Raw genomic sequence first — 16,180 nt, forward strand, 5'->3', positions numbered from 1 at the left:
TGTTGGTTTGTTTTTTTGTTTGTTTGTTTGTTTTTGTTTGTTTGTTTGTTTTTCAGTGTTCCCTTCTGTTGAATTTCATGAAACAAGTGCGCTTGCATGTTCCCCTAAATCTCCTGCTGGGGTCCTCTCTGTCCAGCGAGCAAACAAGTTTCAAAATCAGCATTGTTAATTTTCATTTTTGTTTTTTAAACTCTCAAGTTGAAATCTAGTCAGCTTCAAAATGTAACTTACAAGATGTCTAATGTCTTTCCAGTGTTTGTCATTCTGCCAGTTTTAGTGGTTTTATAATCCAGCTTCCTGGAGAGGGTTTTTAAAATTACTATTGTTTTATTTTCTTTCCCCTGTTGCTGTGTGAGTAACTGGGGGGGGGGGAAAAAAAAAAAAAAAAAAAAAAAAAGAATAGGAAGAAACTGACTGTTCAACTGTTCAGAGGAAACAGAAGATGTCAAACATTAAGTAAACATTCCAAAAAATAGAGAAAAAATAGAGGAAAATCTACTGACAGGGAACTGGAAGAAAAAAGTGTGTCTGTAAATAAGAAAGAAAAAAGAAGGATGTTGCTGTAATGGAGTTCACATTTTTTTGTTAAGGATAACCTGCAACCAATTTTTAAAACAGACAGCAGTATTTGATTTACTGCCCTAACCAGTAGTAGTGTAAGTGGAAAGACGGAAAGGAATTCAAGAAATAATTGGCTAAGGGCCAGCAGTGTATTTTCCCATGATTTTGGGATCTGTGCAGCCAGGCTTGACAGCTTCCATTCTGTTTCAATTTTTCAAATAAAAAATTTAGATTAAATTAATTCTTGCTGTTTGCTCCTGCAGTTGAGACACATGCTATATATACTGCATATCTGCATCGTCACAGTACACTACAGACAGAGAACTTGTGAGAGTACTGGTGGAACTGGAAATCTCAATTTAAAGAAGGAAAAAAAAATGGAAGGAGGCATTGCACACATTGTCAGGCCCTTAATATGACTTCAGTACTGTATGCAGAAAATGTTGTCTTTTGCAGGGTTGCTAAGCATAAGTCAGTATATTCAGGATTCAGACCTATATGCAGTAATTACCATCGTGATACAAATTTAGTTGTGCAAATACTGAGAATGCCACTCATTGCTGTTTGGTTTTAGTGTTTTTTGTTATTGTTGTTTGCTTTTTGTTTTTTCTTTCCTCGTTCATTTTTCAGATCTGTCCTGGAGAGTTCAGATCACATTCTACAGCCAGAGATCCCATGGGGACTAAAAATGGGGAAAATGCATTTTCCAGAGAAAACCAGTCCTCTCCACTCTGTAGAAAATATGCTTGCTATTGTATCACAACAAATCTTTGTAATCAATTTCTATTATTTCCCTTAAGACATGACTAAAAAAGGTGTAGATCATATTATTTCACTTCATACAAATACACTCAAAACAAGTCAGCATTGTAAACACATTTGAAGATTTTTGACCATGAAGGGTTAATACAGAAGGGCAGTACCTAGTGGAAAGGTTTCTTATGTACACTGACTATGTTAGTGATACAAATACTATTTGTTAAATATTATTGCTTTACTTGTTGACTCCAAGCAGAATCCCTGTAAGCTGAGACTGGTGTTATGAAACCATACAGACCCACACTTAAGATTTTACTGTGAGTGTGCTAATTATATAGTATAAACAGAAACTACAGTTTCAATAGACTGTTACTTTTTTGCTTTTATTTCTTTTATTAACATTAAAATTGCATGTAAAATAAGGTGCAGTTGTCTTGAAGATTAAGAAATACATGCTGCCCTTGGCAAACCTCGGTGTTTCTACACGGTGTTTCAGCTGTTAAAGCCAAAGGATATATTTGTTTCTTACATTTCAGACAGAGCTTTGGCACTTGCAATTAATAGTGTTCTCATTCATGGATGCTCTCATTTTGTTACAGAAGGTGGTAGGACTTCTGTTCTTGTATTTTAGGAATTCATGTTCTTTTGGAGGTGGATTAAATGTAAAAAGGGCTTTACGTTTATGTTATCACGGCCTCTGGAATTGTAAGATTTGTCAAAACTAGTTTCATGTTGTTAAAATGCCAAAATTAAAATTTCTAATTAACATGATTATTAGAGATGAGAGATAATGTTCCCAGGAGTCCATTGACTAAAAGGGATACAGCATGGAAAAGGAGGAAAAGAAAGAGGTGGAATATGATCACCAAGAGCAATATGTAATTGCAAGGGCGGAGCATGTCTGAAACTGGTTTGTGATTGGATTTAGATTAAGAAGAAGAGCTTGTGTATTTAGTCTGAAGAGAAGACAAATGTTACAGAGGCACCACAGTAAAGGTGTAATCAGGTCAAAGGACTTTGCTGTGGCCAACTGATGGGAACTGAAATTGCATTTTCAGTAAGTATAATCTTGTCTGTAAGCTTTTCCACAGTAGCGCTACATTTATTTTGCATTGTGCCTCAACAGTTCTTGGAGTAATTCAGCTGTTGCTGATTAGAGCACTTGTTTTTAATACTAGCAAACTTTTCATATCACATCTTCCCTCTGCTGCCGATTTGCAATTAATAGAGGTTAAGAATTTAGATTTCTTATGAACCACTTGTTTCAACAGTGTTTATGTAAGAATATTGGTGTCTTTTGGAGGGTTTAATCATAATATTTAAACAGTAATACTTATATGAGGCTATTTTACCTGCCAGTGCCAGGCTGGGAGTTTGCAGTGTGGTTAGTATCTATTCCATCATGAAATACAGGAGATATTTTTAGGAGCAATTCACAAAAAAATAAAAAATAAAATAAAATAAATAAAAATCTAATACCCATGTAATAATCTTCCTATGTCTATTCAAGATTAAAATTTTTAAATGGTGAAACCAAAGACTATGCTTCAGGTGTTTTTCCTTCTTCAGAATGGGTCTTCTGGTTTCTTGGGAATTTAGACAAAATAATTGGCAAAATGAAGATGGATATACTGATTCATAGCTGAGCTGATGATGGGCAGGATTTCACCCTCCTAAGGGTCAGTGTTGAAGTAACTATGATATTGCCAAAAAGAAAAGAGAAGCAGGAGATCTTAGTGTATTGTACCTGCTTTCCTTGAGTAGTTACAATGTAGAAATTACAATCATGATGTCCTTCAGTTCTCAGGGTGCTAGAGTGTTTTTGGTTCCCACCTTCCTAAGACTTGTGGGGATGAGTTCATCTGAAAATGAGGACTGCCGCTGCCCAGGCTGGACCATGAGTTCACAGAAAGGGCTTTAAAATCTAGCACATTGTTGTAGCTAACGTGTGTTTTTAAAAAGGGGGGTGAGCAAGAGTGTAATGAAGAGCATTTTATTTCAAAAAATGTATTGTGCTTATTTCAGTATAGAGAACTGAGTAAAATATTTTGTAAAGACGAGTTCATTAGATTCTAGAGATAGTAAACAGCATATAATCTGAATTGTTAATGTATTTCTGTAATCTAATATGAAGTCTACTCTACTGCAAAATTCTTCAGCTTGATTGCTATTTGTTAAATCCTGACAGTGTCCTTGAAGATGGGACATTTAAGAGGGTCTGATCTCGTAAACTTCTGCCAGCTTGTGTGCTGCTGCTCATCTCAGTGGAGAAACTCATGCATGAAAACTCAATTGCACATAATCGTCAGCAGAGCAGTGCATAAACTGCTGAAGTCTTGGAATTTTGTTGGGGGGTAGGTGTTGATGTCACTGGGATTGTGAAAGAGATGTTCAGGGGTTTTCTTTAAAAAATGGGAGAAAAATAAATCTCTATTGCTCAGTTTAAAAGAATAAAAGTAAGTATTATCCTTTGGAGGATGTTTTTTTAATGTTATTTAAGACAGAGCTATGAAGGGTAAAATTTACCAGCTGAAAATATGTACCCCTTGAGAACTCATAGCTATTTGTTTGTTGTCATAGCAGTCTTTATTTTGTAGACTTGCAAAAGCAGTTAGACTAGTCATGTAAATCAGTCAGTTGTTCTCATTTCTAAAAAGTGGGAGTTTGGATATAGACACTTGTCTTTAACCGCTCGTCTTGGACACTTTATTTGGAAAAAAAATGGCAAAACTAACTTATTTTAAATCTATTAGAGGCTGAGAACTTTAATGCCAAGTCTTTTGCTAGAGGGAATTCTATTTGCTAGAGGGATCTATTTCAGCCACAGCAGCAATTCATGTCTGAAAAGAGATTGATTTCACTAGGTGGAAAGTGGAACAGACACTTGCCTTTCCTTAATGGTGAGATCTGCTCTAAGCAAGTATTGTGTCTGTAATAGAAATTGTTTTTTTTTTCATTGTTCAGATACGTTTATGACTTAAATTAGGTTTAAATGAACATTACCAGGCAGTTTCGTAACTTAAACATTGGATTGCGTTGTTTAAACCAACAACTTCATCCTGTCACTGTGTACAACATTTTCACTAGTAGATTAGATTATGACTGACTGCTGTAGCACTGCGCTGAACTTAGTAGTTATCCACCCGTTAGTTAACAAATGTTGCTCAACCACTGCTCAGACAAGTACCGCTTCCTCCATTATCTGATTATTTTGACTCTTTTCATATCCATATATCATTTCAGTGATTGAGTGCCAGTCTCGCACTTCTTACATAAGTAAATATTCCATTGGAGTTAGCAGGAGCTTTCTTCCTCGTAGGAGCATGGAATAAGGCCACATGTCAGCCTCCTTGAGATTGTTCTTGAGATGAATGTTTTTCTCCTTCCCTCCTTTTCTGAAGAGAGAGAAGTTAAATAGCCTTACTGATGTACAAATACCTGAATGCTGTTTTTGCTGAGGTTGGGTTCTCCCACAGCAGTTGCAGTGACTTGTTACCTGCTTGCCTGTCGCAGATTGTCCAGGTTCTTGTGAAATATCTGAGCTGTGTGGGGCATAAGCTGTCTGGAAGGGAGTCGAGAAGTGTGGAATTAAGGACAGCCTGTGCTTTGCACCTGCTGGGTCATTGTACTGCATGAAAAATAGTGTGGAAACAAGTGGCAGTAAATTGACTAGTTTCTCTACACATTTAGGGAATAAAAATAAGTAGCTTCAGAGTGTGGCTTCTTGTCCCTCTTTTCTGCAACAGCTCCTTTACCCTTTTCTTCCCAGTCGATTGTAAAACACTGAAAGTTTTTTAAAAAGTGAAGGTTGTAATAAAAGATTAATAGAAAATATCAGAGAATGCCAACTCTGCCATTTCAACCAGAAGATTTGCCTTTGTGCCTGCATCCAGCATTAAGCTGCAAGCGATTGGATTTTATATAGATAAATTAAATGTGAAATGATTCCAGGTATGCTGGCACATGACACACAAACTTAATGGAAGAGGTTTATGAAACTAAGGGCTTTTAAGCAGCTAATTGAATCGACCTTACAGACAGAATATAAATACGTATTAAATATAAATATGTATTAAATATATATATACATAATATATGTATTATTTTTAATGGAACTTGTGACTAAATTGAGGAATTTGGAGAGACGTTAGAACTGAGTTACTGTGTGAGAATATGTTTGTGTGCTTAAGTGGATGTATCTGTATTACAAGTAAGTGTAATAAATTATATGCCTCCTTTTTTTATAAAGAAATTAATGTATTTATTACCTCAAATTTTACCCCAGCTGTGAGAGTGAATTTGTAAAGGATTTATTGTCATAAACATCCGTATTTTTTACATTACTCTTCATCAACTTTGTACTTGCTTAAAATGTTCTAAAATACCTTTTTCCTTTTTGAAGTACTTACATTGTCTTTCACTTGCATTGTATCAAAGTAGCATATATTCCTTTAATTGCAAGAAAGTTTTTTTTTGCTTTTTTTTTTTTTTTTTGAGAGAGCTCTTAAGAGGCTAGTGCTTTGATGTAATTCTGTTAAATTGAATGGAGTTTTTCCCACACAATTGCAGTTACGAGTCAAGAAACAAATCCATTATTTGGTTATAAAAGCAATTATTAATGTTGTATCTGTATGTGGAAGTACTGATCAGTACATGTGATAGAATTAACTCCTGCTCGCTTTTAATAATTCATGTACTGCCCTTGGCATTGCAGAAAGTCTCATCTGAGAAACATGAGATGATACTTTTCTCATATCATATTTTATCTTGTAATTACTTCTGAAAATATTAGTATTTCAACTAATTATTAGAGTGGGTTTTTTTTGTTGTTGTCGTCATTTTAATGTTACTTTAAAAAGAAATAGAGAAGGAGAGAGAGAGAGAGAGAGAGAGAGAAAGAAAGAGAGGAGAGGAGAGGAGAGGAGAGGAGAGGAGAGGAGAGGAGAGGAGAGGAGAGGAGAGGAGAGGAGAGGAGAGGAGAGGAGAGGAGAGGAGAGGAGAGGAAAAAATCCAGCTCCTGAATAACTCTAATGGTGTGCAAATCTTGTCTCAAGCCATTTAAATTCTGCACTTCTTCAAACTAAAAATATGTAAGTCAGAATGCAGTTTGGAAAAGTTCAGGTCCAGCAAGTTTTGACTAGGATTTATTTTTAGAGTTAGTTTTAATGCTCCTATATAGACTTTTGGAGCAGAAAATCTGGCAGCTGGATCCTTGCTAATAACCATGGCATCTTTTTAAATAGCACTGGACATAACAAGTATGTCATACAACACTCATCCACTTGATATTTTAACGCTCATCCACAGATCTCTTAAGGGATTTTTTTTCTCAGTGGCAATTGTCTTTCACAACAGTTTTAAATAAAATCTCATCTGTATTTTTCAAATCAAGAATGAAAAGTAATGGGATATGCTTTTTCCATACCACATTCGTTGCCATATGACCAGAGTAGCTTCCATGAGTACATTAAGCAGTGAACTAACTTCTATTATGTTGTTTGTTATCTCACCCTCTTTCTGTGGAGAGAGCTGTGTGCAATGGGGCATTCTGCTTCAGAAAGGCTTTTTGGAAGGGAGAAAGGACTATTTTTTAATTTATTTTATTTAATATGAATCTAAGTGCATGCTGATATGCGTTTGTACTATAACAGGTGAAATAGAAAAACTTGTTATGTGTCTGGAGTGTGAAGTGGTAGTGACCTGCATGTAGTTCACAGTGCAGTTCTAGATCTCATTAGAAGTTCAGTCCCCAATCCTTCCCTCTTCAAGAAGTTGGCACATTTTGTTTTGAGAGTTTAGGATGCAGGCTGTTTCTTGTCATCCTTGGTTGGCCTGGAGATGTGGCAGCCTCCTTGGGGTAGCGGACAAAGGCTGCAGAGGCTGTGTGAGGGAATTCAAGGGAAATGATGTAGAAGTTGGGAAACCAATGAGATGGGCAAGTGGTGACCCATGGTGCTGGTGCAGTGTCCACAACCAGTTATTTTCTGAAGTGCCAAAGGCTTATTTTTGAGATGCTGAGGTAATTTGTCTGAGAAGTGGTGATTACAGAACGTGATTGCTTTCAGACATGATGAATGAATTCTCCCAGACAAATGAAGATTTTGCCATGGCCATTGTGAGGGGTTGGTTAAAAAAAGAATCCAAGAGGATTGTGGTAGTGGATCAGTCTTTCCACCTTGGTCAAAGGAGATTGTTTAATTACTTCATGCTATTCATACAGCTCTTCTAAGTCCCCAGCGTCACCTGCATAGATTTAGGATTAGATTACACCTGTTGCAGTTACATCAGTTTTAAGGTCTTCAGTTAAGAGTGCTTTTCTGAAGCCTGAGTCCAATCTAGTTGATTATATTAATAGCTAATAAAAGAAAAAACAACCAAAATAAAAACCAGCACTAAGAATGATGTGCTGGATAAACCAGGATGCATAGGGTGTACTGGATGCAAAATGCATCAGAACCAGTTTTTAGGTCAGATGAAAATACTGCTTGCTGACATCTGGAAATGCAGTTGATTAATAGATGCTAAAAGATAAATTACATATGTAAGCGTGAAGCCACTTATCACTTATTGTAAAATTTAGGAAAACAAATGAACAACAAAAAAGAAGTATTAATTCTTATAAATTCCAAGAGTAAATAGTCAAGCAATGAAAGTGCAGTTCTCCGTCTGTGTTTTCAACCTTTTGTCCAGAGAGTGAGGCTTGTGACATTATTAGTGCTTTATGATGAACCTTAGACAGCCCCCCTTGTGAAGCAGTGTCATGTCCTACAGTCATGGGTTAAGTGGCATTGATACAGTTTTCTTCAGCAGCAGCCAGACTGATGAAAGGTTACAGAAGTAAGCAGGTACATCCTCTTCTCTTTCTAGGTTATTTCTCTGAACAGTAAAGCCAGGAGCAGAATGTGCTGAAGGCAGTGAGCAGCAGAGATGGTGAGGTGCATTGGAACAGATGATGTGTAGCCCATTAAGCTTAAAAGGGAATTATTATACTCAAGAGTAAAGTTATGATGAAATATTTATTTGTGAAAGCTTAGTTTGAGGAAAAGGGCTGTGTAACCTGACTGGACCTGCAGCAGAAGCCACCTGGTTTTCATTTTGCTGTCTCAGCAGTATGTTGGATCATAAAGACTTAATCATTTTTGACATTTCAGTGTGTTAATATTAGATTGCAGTGTTATATTTTTTTGTAAGTGAATTCTCTCTTTGTTATGGAAATTATGGGAAAATATTTTGAATTCTAGCTCAAGAAAAATAAACTGTTAATGGAGTGTTAGCAATGATTGGCCTTTTAAACATTTCTGGTAGCAAGTAACCAGAATATCAGGCACAGAACACGAAACAGTTTAAAGATGGTGATTCCTGTATTTAAAATCAGCTTAAAATATTGATGAAATGAAATCCTCGCATTCTTGCATACCCACATTTTACCTGTCTGCTATTCATTTAATGCTCCTTCACAAATATTCTTCATTGAGAATGAAGAAGCTTGATATATAAGCACAAAACAGTTTGGTGGGAATTACATGGTGAGGTCTGTACATGCACGGTGTCAAAATCTCATTTTAAATCTCACAGGGCAGAAAAATGTGTGAGTATGTAGAAGTTTAAGCACATAAGAGGGACCTAGAGCCTTTTCAAATTGAGTGTCCATTATTCTTAGACAAGCACAGCATCGTTTATGCAAATGTTACATGATAAATGAATGATAATTTCAGGCAGATTTTTGAGAAGATGTTTCAGTGGCACAGCCACGTTGGTAAGGTGCTTTTACATCAACTTCTCTTTCATAAATGCTAAATAGATTATTTAGGATAAGTTTCCCAAGGTCAGTGTCGATTTAGTCATCTGACTTGTGTTCTGATGTGCTGTTCTGTTGCACGCTATTCTTCGGGATTTGTGTCCCTTATTCAGCAATGCTCCAACAGTTTGTGTGGCCAGAATAAATCAAAGCTGTGTATTTGAGCAGGTACTGTCCTTAGAATGATGTGTAACATAGATGTTCTGCTTCTAAAAACAAATCCTTAATTTTGATGGTACAAAGGGAAAAGTAACTGGCAACTCAGTGTAAGCCCTGTTATTTATTAAAGAAGTTGTTCTCGGTATCATTTTTATGTCCTACTTCTATGAAGCAGGTGATACCAGGCCTCTTAAATGTCCTGTAATCAGCATTTTTAAAGCACACTTCATAGGATTTTCTATTTGTGATAAAACCTCACTAAAATTCATGGTTAGTCTTATTGTTCATAGAATATATGTCATTTGCCAAGCACTGTAAGAACTCCCTGAGCAGAGACAGACCAAACTTCCACATATTGGGAATACATTTCGGAGAACTGCAGTTCTGTAGTGGAATACAGTGTGTTACAGTTATTTGTCTTGTTTTTAAATATAGTGAAGTCTACTTATTTTTCATAAGCATTCAAAGGGAAGCTGATTTTTCAACAAGAGGAAAGTTATAAACAAACTGACCTAAATAAAGTTAAGTAATACAGTCTGCCTCACTGTTCGCTTCTGAAATTTTGTAAGCCTCTGTATGGATGTGTTTTATTTTGCCAACCAGTTCAAAGCATTTTTTTGCTGGCTGCAGATTACTTTTTTTTTCCTGCATTTTCAACTGCAGTCCAATTCTGTCAGACTTAGAATCTTTTAAATACAGCGTATCACACTTTGCTAGTTAACAGCTGTTGAGTGTAGATGTTTTCATTAAATTCATGTTACTTGATCTGAGTACATTCTAGCCCGAGGAGTTGGAAGGGAAGAAGGGAAGGGTAAAGCCTTGCTTTCACATAAAAGATGGTCACCATACAGATGAAAACTTTGTCTCAAGAACTTTGTCTGAGATAAACAGTGATAAAGACTACCTAAAAATGTTGCTGAGTAGTGTTATCTTGAATTTTCAAGATACTAATCTACTGGATGTTTTGAGAGAAGGGAGATCTTTTTTACCAAATCGTTTTGTTCAACAGCAACCCAGAGAAAGCAGCCCTCAAGGCAAACTGTATGGAAAGTTTATAAAGCAAGATTCGTGTGGAGATTCTTTTGATTGATTCAGAATACTGGTGCAGAGATGGCCTGGCTCTATAAATCCTGTCTGCTAAACCAGTAGTAGTGCTTTCTTATCAACAGTTAATGAGGAAATTCTGTCTGAAGGGAGCTATTCACTATTGAATGCTGGGGTGGGGTTTCTTTCTTTTTCTCTTAGGAGAGGGCTGAGAAGGAATTCAGTTTGACCTTGGAAAGTCTTGTAAAAATGTAAATGAAAAGGCATCTCATATTTTGAGGCGACTACCTTCTTCCAGAGAAATGCTGCAGAAATCTGTTGTGTCCTGGAGACTTGAAACTTTCCTGTAAAATTTTCAAGGTCAAATGTAGTAATTCTGTTTTGAGCCTCATGCATGTTGTACTTCAGCCAGCGTTTTCCAGTGTACAGTAGTGATCTTTTTTTAAAAAATTATTTATTTACTTTCCCTCCTGTTTTTGGTCAGTAAACAGTTCCTTGCTGTGGTTACACAGACAAATATAGCTGAGAACACTTTTCTGGGAGAAGAGTCTCCCCATGCATTTCTTAGCCATTTTTGGGAAGAATTTATCTATCTGTGCATGTGAGAAAGGGAGGCAGTAGCTGTAAATCGAAGTGACATCATATGTATTACTCTCATTGATCCGCTTTTAGACTAGAGCCAGGATAAAAGGAAATGGCATCAGGGAGGAAGTATGCTCATTTAGGCACAGATCCCAGTGTGATAATGGAGTAATAATAGAAATCACGCCACTGTCAATCAGTTGCTGCATTAGTCGCAGGCGCATTTCCCTTTGGAGGAGGCTTTCAATGACTTCATTCAAGTGCAGACTGGAGCAAATGGAATATTCAGCATACCAGCTGTACTACTTCAGTGATTTGTGTCCTGGCTTAGGGCTGCCGTGTGAGCGCTGGTCCTGTGGATGCTCAAGTAGATATATCTGTGTCATATTTTATGGCTGTGAAAGGTCAGTAGTCAAATATTTCAGTGTCATTTTTCTGGTATAAAGGGTGAATCTAGCATTTATTGCATTTGTTAATCTAGAATTGATAAATACACTCCTTCACGTGGGTGGTCTTCTGGGACCAGAGGATGATGACCTTTGTGCTTGCAATATCATGCCTTTGCAGTGACAAGATTTCTCTTGTGCTTTTTGCAGGTTAGGGATGCAGGATTCAACAAACTCACATTTTTGTTCCAATATTTTTTTAGGGACCATTTCAAAACTGCCTTGAGTTACTCTTGACTAGAATAATAGTTTAAGTATCTTGTATTTTATTCATATGGGTGTACTAAGTATGCTATTTCTTAATTTCTGGATATTTAGTATACATTGAATTCCAGCCCCAAGCAGGATGCTGCTTGAATGTCTGAGTTACAGTTCCAGTTTGGTAACATTTACACTGATTCTTACATCTTACATCTGTTTTGATACTCCATACCATTTTGGTAGGGTTTGGGTTTTTTTTGACTTTTTTTTTTTTTTGGTGGTGGTGGGTTTTTGTGGGTTTTATTTTTTTGTTTGCTTGTTTGTTTTTTTTCAGAGGCAGGAGCCTCAATATTCAAACTTTAAAACCTCTACATCAGATAACTCCAGGGAAGTCAGGGACAGACAGCTGTTTGGTGGGAAGACAAAGTGAAACCCTTTCAAAAGATTGAAGGAGAGGCTTAAGGTCAAGGTAAAGCATGCAGTGTTGGAATACAGCTTTGTAGTGGGGATGATGGTTAATTATATGTAACATGACAGAAAACCTCTGGTGTGCTTGATCCCAAGACATTAATTTATTCCTTCTTTGTAGCGTCAGTACTCACAGCTGGGGGAGGGGAAACCCTGGGAAAAAAATGTGATTTCCGTGCAGCAGCCTCAGGTTGTGGCCAGGGCTATCTGTTTTGCAATATAAACAGATGGTGTAGCATTTGTAGTCGTCATGAATGCTGTTTCTTGATATTTGCCTCATTTCCTGGTGGAAGGGATCTACTTTAATAATCACATACATTTGGGCATTTGAACTGAGTATTCCCATGCAGTTTAGAGTGGGTTTTTTTTTCATCTTTTAAAGAAAAAACAAAGAACAGAGATGGAAATTTTGTGTCTGGTGTGTTGTGGCTGTTTTTGGAATTTTTTCATCATGGGAAGAGATTTCACGCAGTGAAGTTTATACTGTTGTATTTTGCTGTATCTTTATATAATTTTTACATACGTTAGATATTCAAGATGCATTTGCCATAATGCCATAAATGAAAATGGCTTCATAATATCCAAAACAAATTAACTTGTTTTCTCTAGGATTTATGCTTTAGTGATGCTTAACAGCAAGGACCTCTTTGTATTAAGCGTAGGACAAACAATTGGAAAATCTGTGTGCACCCCAAACAATTTTCAAAATGCAAAAAATGAGAAGTAACAGGTGGATGGGACAAATAAGGATGGTGGTAAGGAAAATGAAAAGTAATGGAACGAAACTTCAGATGTAACTTTGTGAAGTTATCTACAACCTTTGAAAATTTGCTTTGGAGACAAAGTTATTCATGTTGATTTATTTGAAAAAAAAGAATTCTAAATAATTTTGTAGCAGTCTGTGCCCTGGAACTTCATCTGAGCTTTCTGCCTGTTTCTTTAGGATAGTTTTTGTCTGACATAGACTCTTTTGTATTAAAAAGGGAAAGGGGAAATGAAAGAAAACATGTTCTTCCTTTTATTTTTTGTTGGAAGGGAATGAGAGAACAAAATGTAAGAGCTGCACCCACTAGTGCCGGTTCAGTTACAGGTCTGACAGCTCTTCTGCTGGTGCCCACACCCACTCTCTCCATGTTTGCTAACTCTTGACTTGGACTTCAGTTAAACCATGGGCTACAGACTTGTGTGTGAAGTTTTGTCTTGGACGCCTAGAAGGTGGAAAAATAACTGAAACTGTAGTCTCGGGAGTTTTTGCTCTGCAGTCTCACGTTCAGGAGAGGTAGGAGTTTGATTTGTAATTCTGAAAATTCCTCACCCATAATGCAGGAGTAAACAGAGGTAAATTAAGGACATAGCTGATGCTTTGCTGCTTTGCTTTTGTTGGCTTATTTTATATTCTGTACATTATCTTAGACAATAGCTGTCTGTTGCTGAATCTCTAATGCAATTATATCGAGGATATGTAATACTTACTCTGTATGTCCTCTAGCACACGTATATGTATATATGTATTCAAATAGCTATTCTACAGTTTCTAAAATTAAGTATTTTGCACCATTATCTTAGCAGGCAGATCTTTCTAAATAAGAAGTTACTTTTCCATGTGTGGTGTTCTGCAACATTTCAAATTTTATTAGTGTTCAGAATGAATTAAGTCTCCAAGCAGAACCGATTCCCAGAAGCTTTCCCAGTTTTGTTTTTTAATGTACCTCCCCATCCTTCCCAGGCAGCTACTTTTGGACCATACAATGCACATTCAACTTGGCACTTTAGGGGGTTGTTCTAAGATTGAAATAGTCAGTATTTGTAAGCAGCTGATGGTTTTTATCCATTCCGTTTTGTTAGCAGGCGTGATTATCACTCAGAAAATGTTCCAGTAAGAGCCAGTAAGATGTAGAATTTTTTCAGTCCCTAAGATACAGCTTAAATAGTAAAATAAATAGAATGGAAACTAATCTTAAATCCTAGAGCCTTCCTGTCTGCCTTATTCTGATTCAGTACTAATGCTAAATTACATCAGACTAAGAGGGAAGAAAATGTCATGTGGCTTTGTTGCTAATTATGATAATTTAGATACAACGAGGTGGGACAAGAGCATCTCCAAGTGGCATAAAATTGGAAGCAGAGTTAAAATAACAGAATTTTTTTGCTCATTAGTTTGCATGGAGGATATTAGAAGTAAAGCAGTATTGATTTCTTTTTCTGTGCAAAGGCTTCAATACTTCCTGCCTTCCCCTTAGAATTCTGATGCCCATCAAAACTGGATGAATAGTGGAAAATCTTTGGGGCATATGACTTTTGATGGATCATTCTGAACCCTGAATTTCCAATAAATGTTTCCTGGCAGCTGGTGTAATTTCTTGCTGAGATTTGTTTGAATTATTTATTTGTTCATCCAGTAAGCCTTTTAAACTGAGCACTTAAGCGCTTGCTACATCAGACTATTAGTGTTTTTTGTTTTTTTAAGCTGCATTAGATTCAACTTTAAAACTAGTCAGGCAACTGTTATGTATACACATATGTGCACATATACTATGTGTGTACTATGTACTAGTGTGTACTATGGCCATAACATTCATGTCATGTTTTCCGTATGGCGGATAGCTCCTGACTCTTTGTGCTAGAGTGTGCCTCAAAATGTGATGTTTTAGCATTGTTTTATGGGTCACTCATTTGTGTCAGGTTCATTAAATAGCAACATTGCTACATTGAGCAATTGCTCATGTAGCAGCTAGAAGTGCCACGATTATACAATCTGGTTGATTCCTGAAATGGTATAGTATAAATTATTCTCTTATTTTATTCCTTCCAAGCCCAAACAAAATGCAATTACCTAGCATATGTATTCCATAACAATCTTGGTTTAATAGGCTATGATTATGTCTCAGTTAGATAAACATAGTTTAGACCTGATCTAACTATGTAATAATAAAATATGTGGAAAATGTGTCTTAATTGGGCCCCATACACAGCCTTTCAGAATACAGATGCATAAAACCTGAGTTTTTTCAGGAATCAGCTGTAACTTCTTTCCATATTTCATGCATGCTGGAAGTACAGAGACTGTTGCAGTCTTGATCTCTTTGATTTGTCTGTTTAATTGCTCAGTAAGTAGACCTTTGTTCACACACAGCATCTGTTTTTGTTTTAGCTGCTCCCAGACCAGCTGGTCTTACTTCTGGAGTATCTCCTGGAAGAGAAGACATTGTGTCCTAGAACACTGCAGCGCTTAGAGAAGACATACCAGCTCCGTGACCAGGATGCTGAGGTAAATCACTAAAAAAAGTCTCTTATAAAATAATTCATTGCATTGTTGACTGGGAATAATGATGATCCACTAAGAGCCAGGTTCGTTCAAGTTGTATATTCCGGGACTAAGTATTAAATTGGACATGTTGAATTCCTGTTGCATTTCCAGATGCCTTAATTGTCCACTGCTTTTGTGTGTGTGTCAGGAGTAGGTCCAGATGTGCTTGGATGCTGTAGTAGTAGGAGAAAATGCAACATAGATGTCATATACTATTGTATATATACTTCAGGCAACATGTTCACTAAAGTGCTACGTTTCACACTATTATGGTGAGTATGTATTAGATCTTAGCACATCTTAGTCCTCTGCGTAGTCTCCAGGTGCAGCTGTGTCTGTTGCAGTCTAAAGTTGAGCTTCCACGTGGCTGGCCCCTTTTGTTCCTCTATGGGCACTTCCAAGTCTCACTTGCGATTTTGAAAACTGTGCTTTCCAGAGCTTTTAAGAGTGAATCAGTTCTGTGCGGTTGCATGTAGTGTTAACAGTCACTGGGGAAAATACAATTTTATGTAATAGCGTAAATGTGCCTCTGTCATGACAGACACACATCAGGCTGGTATCTGTTCCAAAGAACTTAATGTCTTAGAAGGTTTGGGAGCAAACCTGTACATTCTTCTTACTGCATGCAGTTCTGGCCACTTTGTGGTGTCTCAAGTTGGGAGAACTGTGAAAATTAAGACTACAAAACTTGCTGCTGAAAACTCCTTGAAATTAGTGCCTATTTGTATCAAGTTTTCAGGAGGGGAGACAGGAAGATGAATTCAGTCATGGAAATAAAGTATGTATATCAAATGTTTAGATATACATTTGTACATATACATGCATATGTGTGTGCGTGTGTTTGTACCTTTTTTT

General features: G+C 36.8%; 1 protein-coding gene across 4 annotated transcripts in view; it reads left to right on the plus strand.

Annotated features, from left to right (window-relative positions):
- The window catches only part of LOC125687230 (aminopeptidase O (putative)), a 177,492-nt gene that overhangs the window by 140,403 nt on the left and 20,909 nt on the right, over nt 1–16,180 (plus strand). For all 4 annotated transcript variants that reach the window (XM_048932153.1, XM_048932152.1, XM_048932156.1 and 1 more), the window contains one exon: nt 15,170–15,286. In XM_048932153.1, coding sequence (XP_048788110.1) covers nt 15,170–15,286 — 117 coding nt within the window. The remainder of the gene's footprint in view (nt 1–15,169; nt 15,287–16,180) is intronic.

Source organism: Lagopus muta, chromosome Z (genome assembly GCF_023343835.1).
Source record: "Lagopus muta isolate bLagMut1 chromosome Z, bLagMut1 primary, whole genome shotgun sequence".
Lineage (NCBI taxonomy): Eukaryota > Metazoa > Chordata > Aves > Galliformes > Phasianidae > Lagopus > Lagopus muta.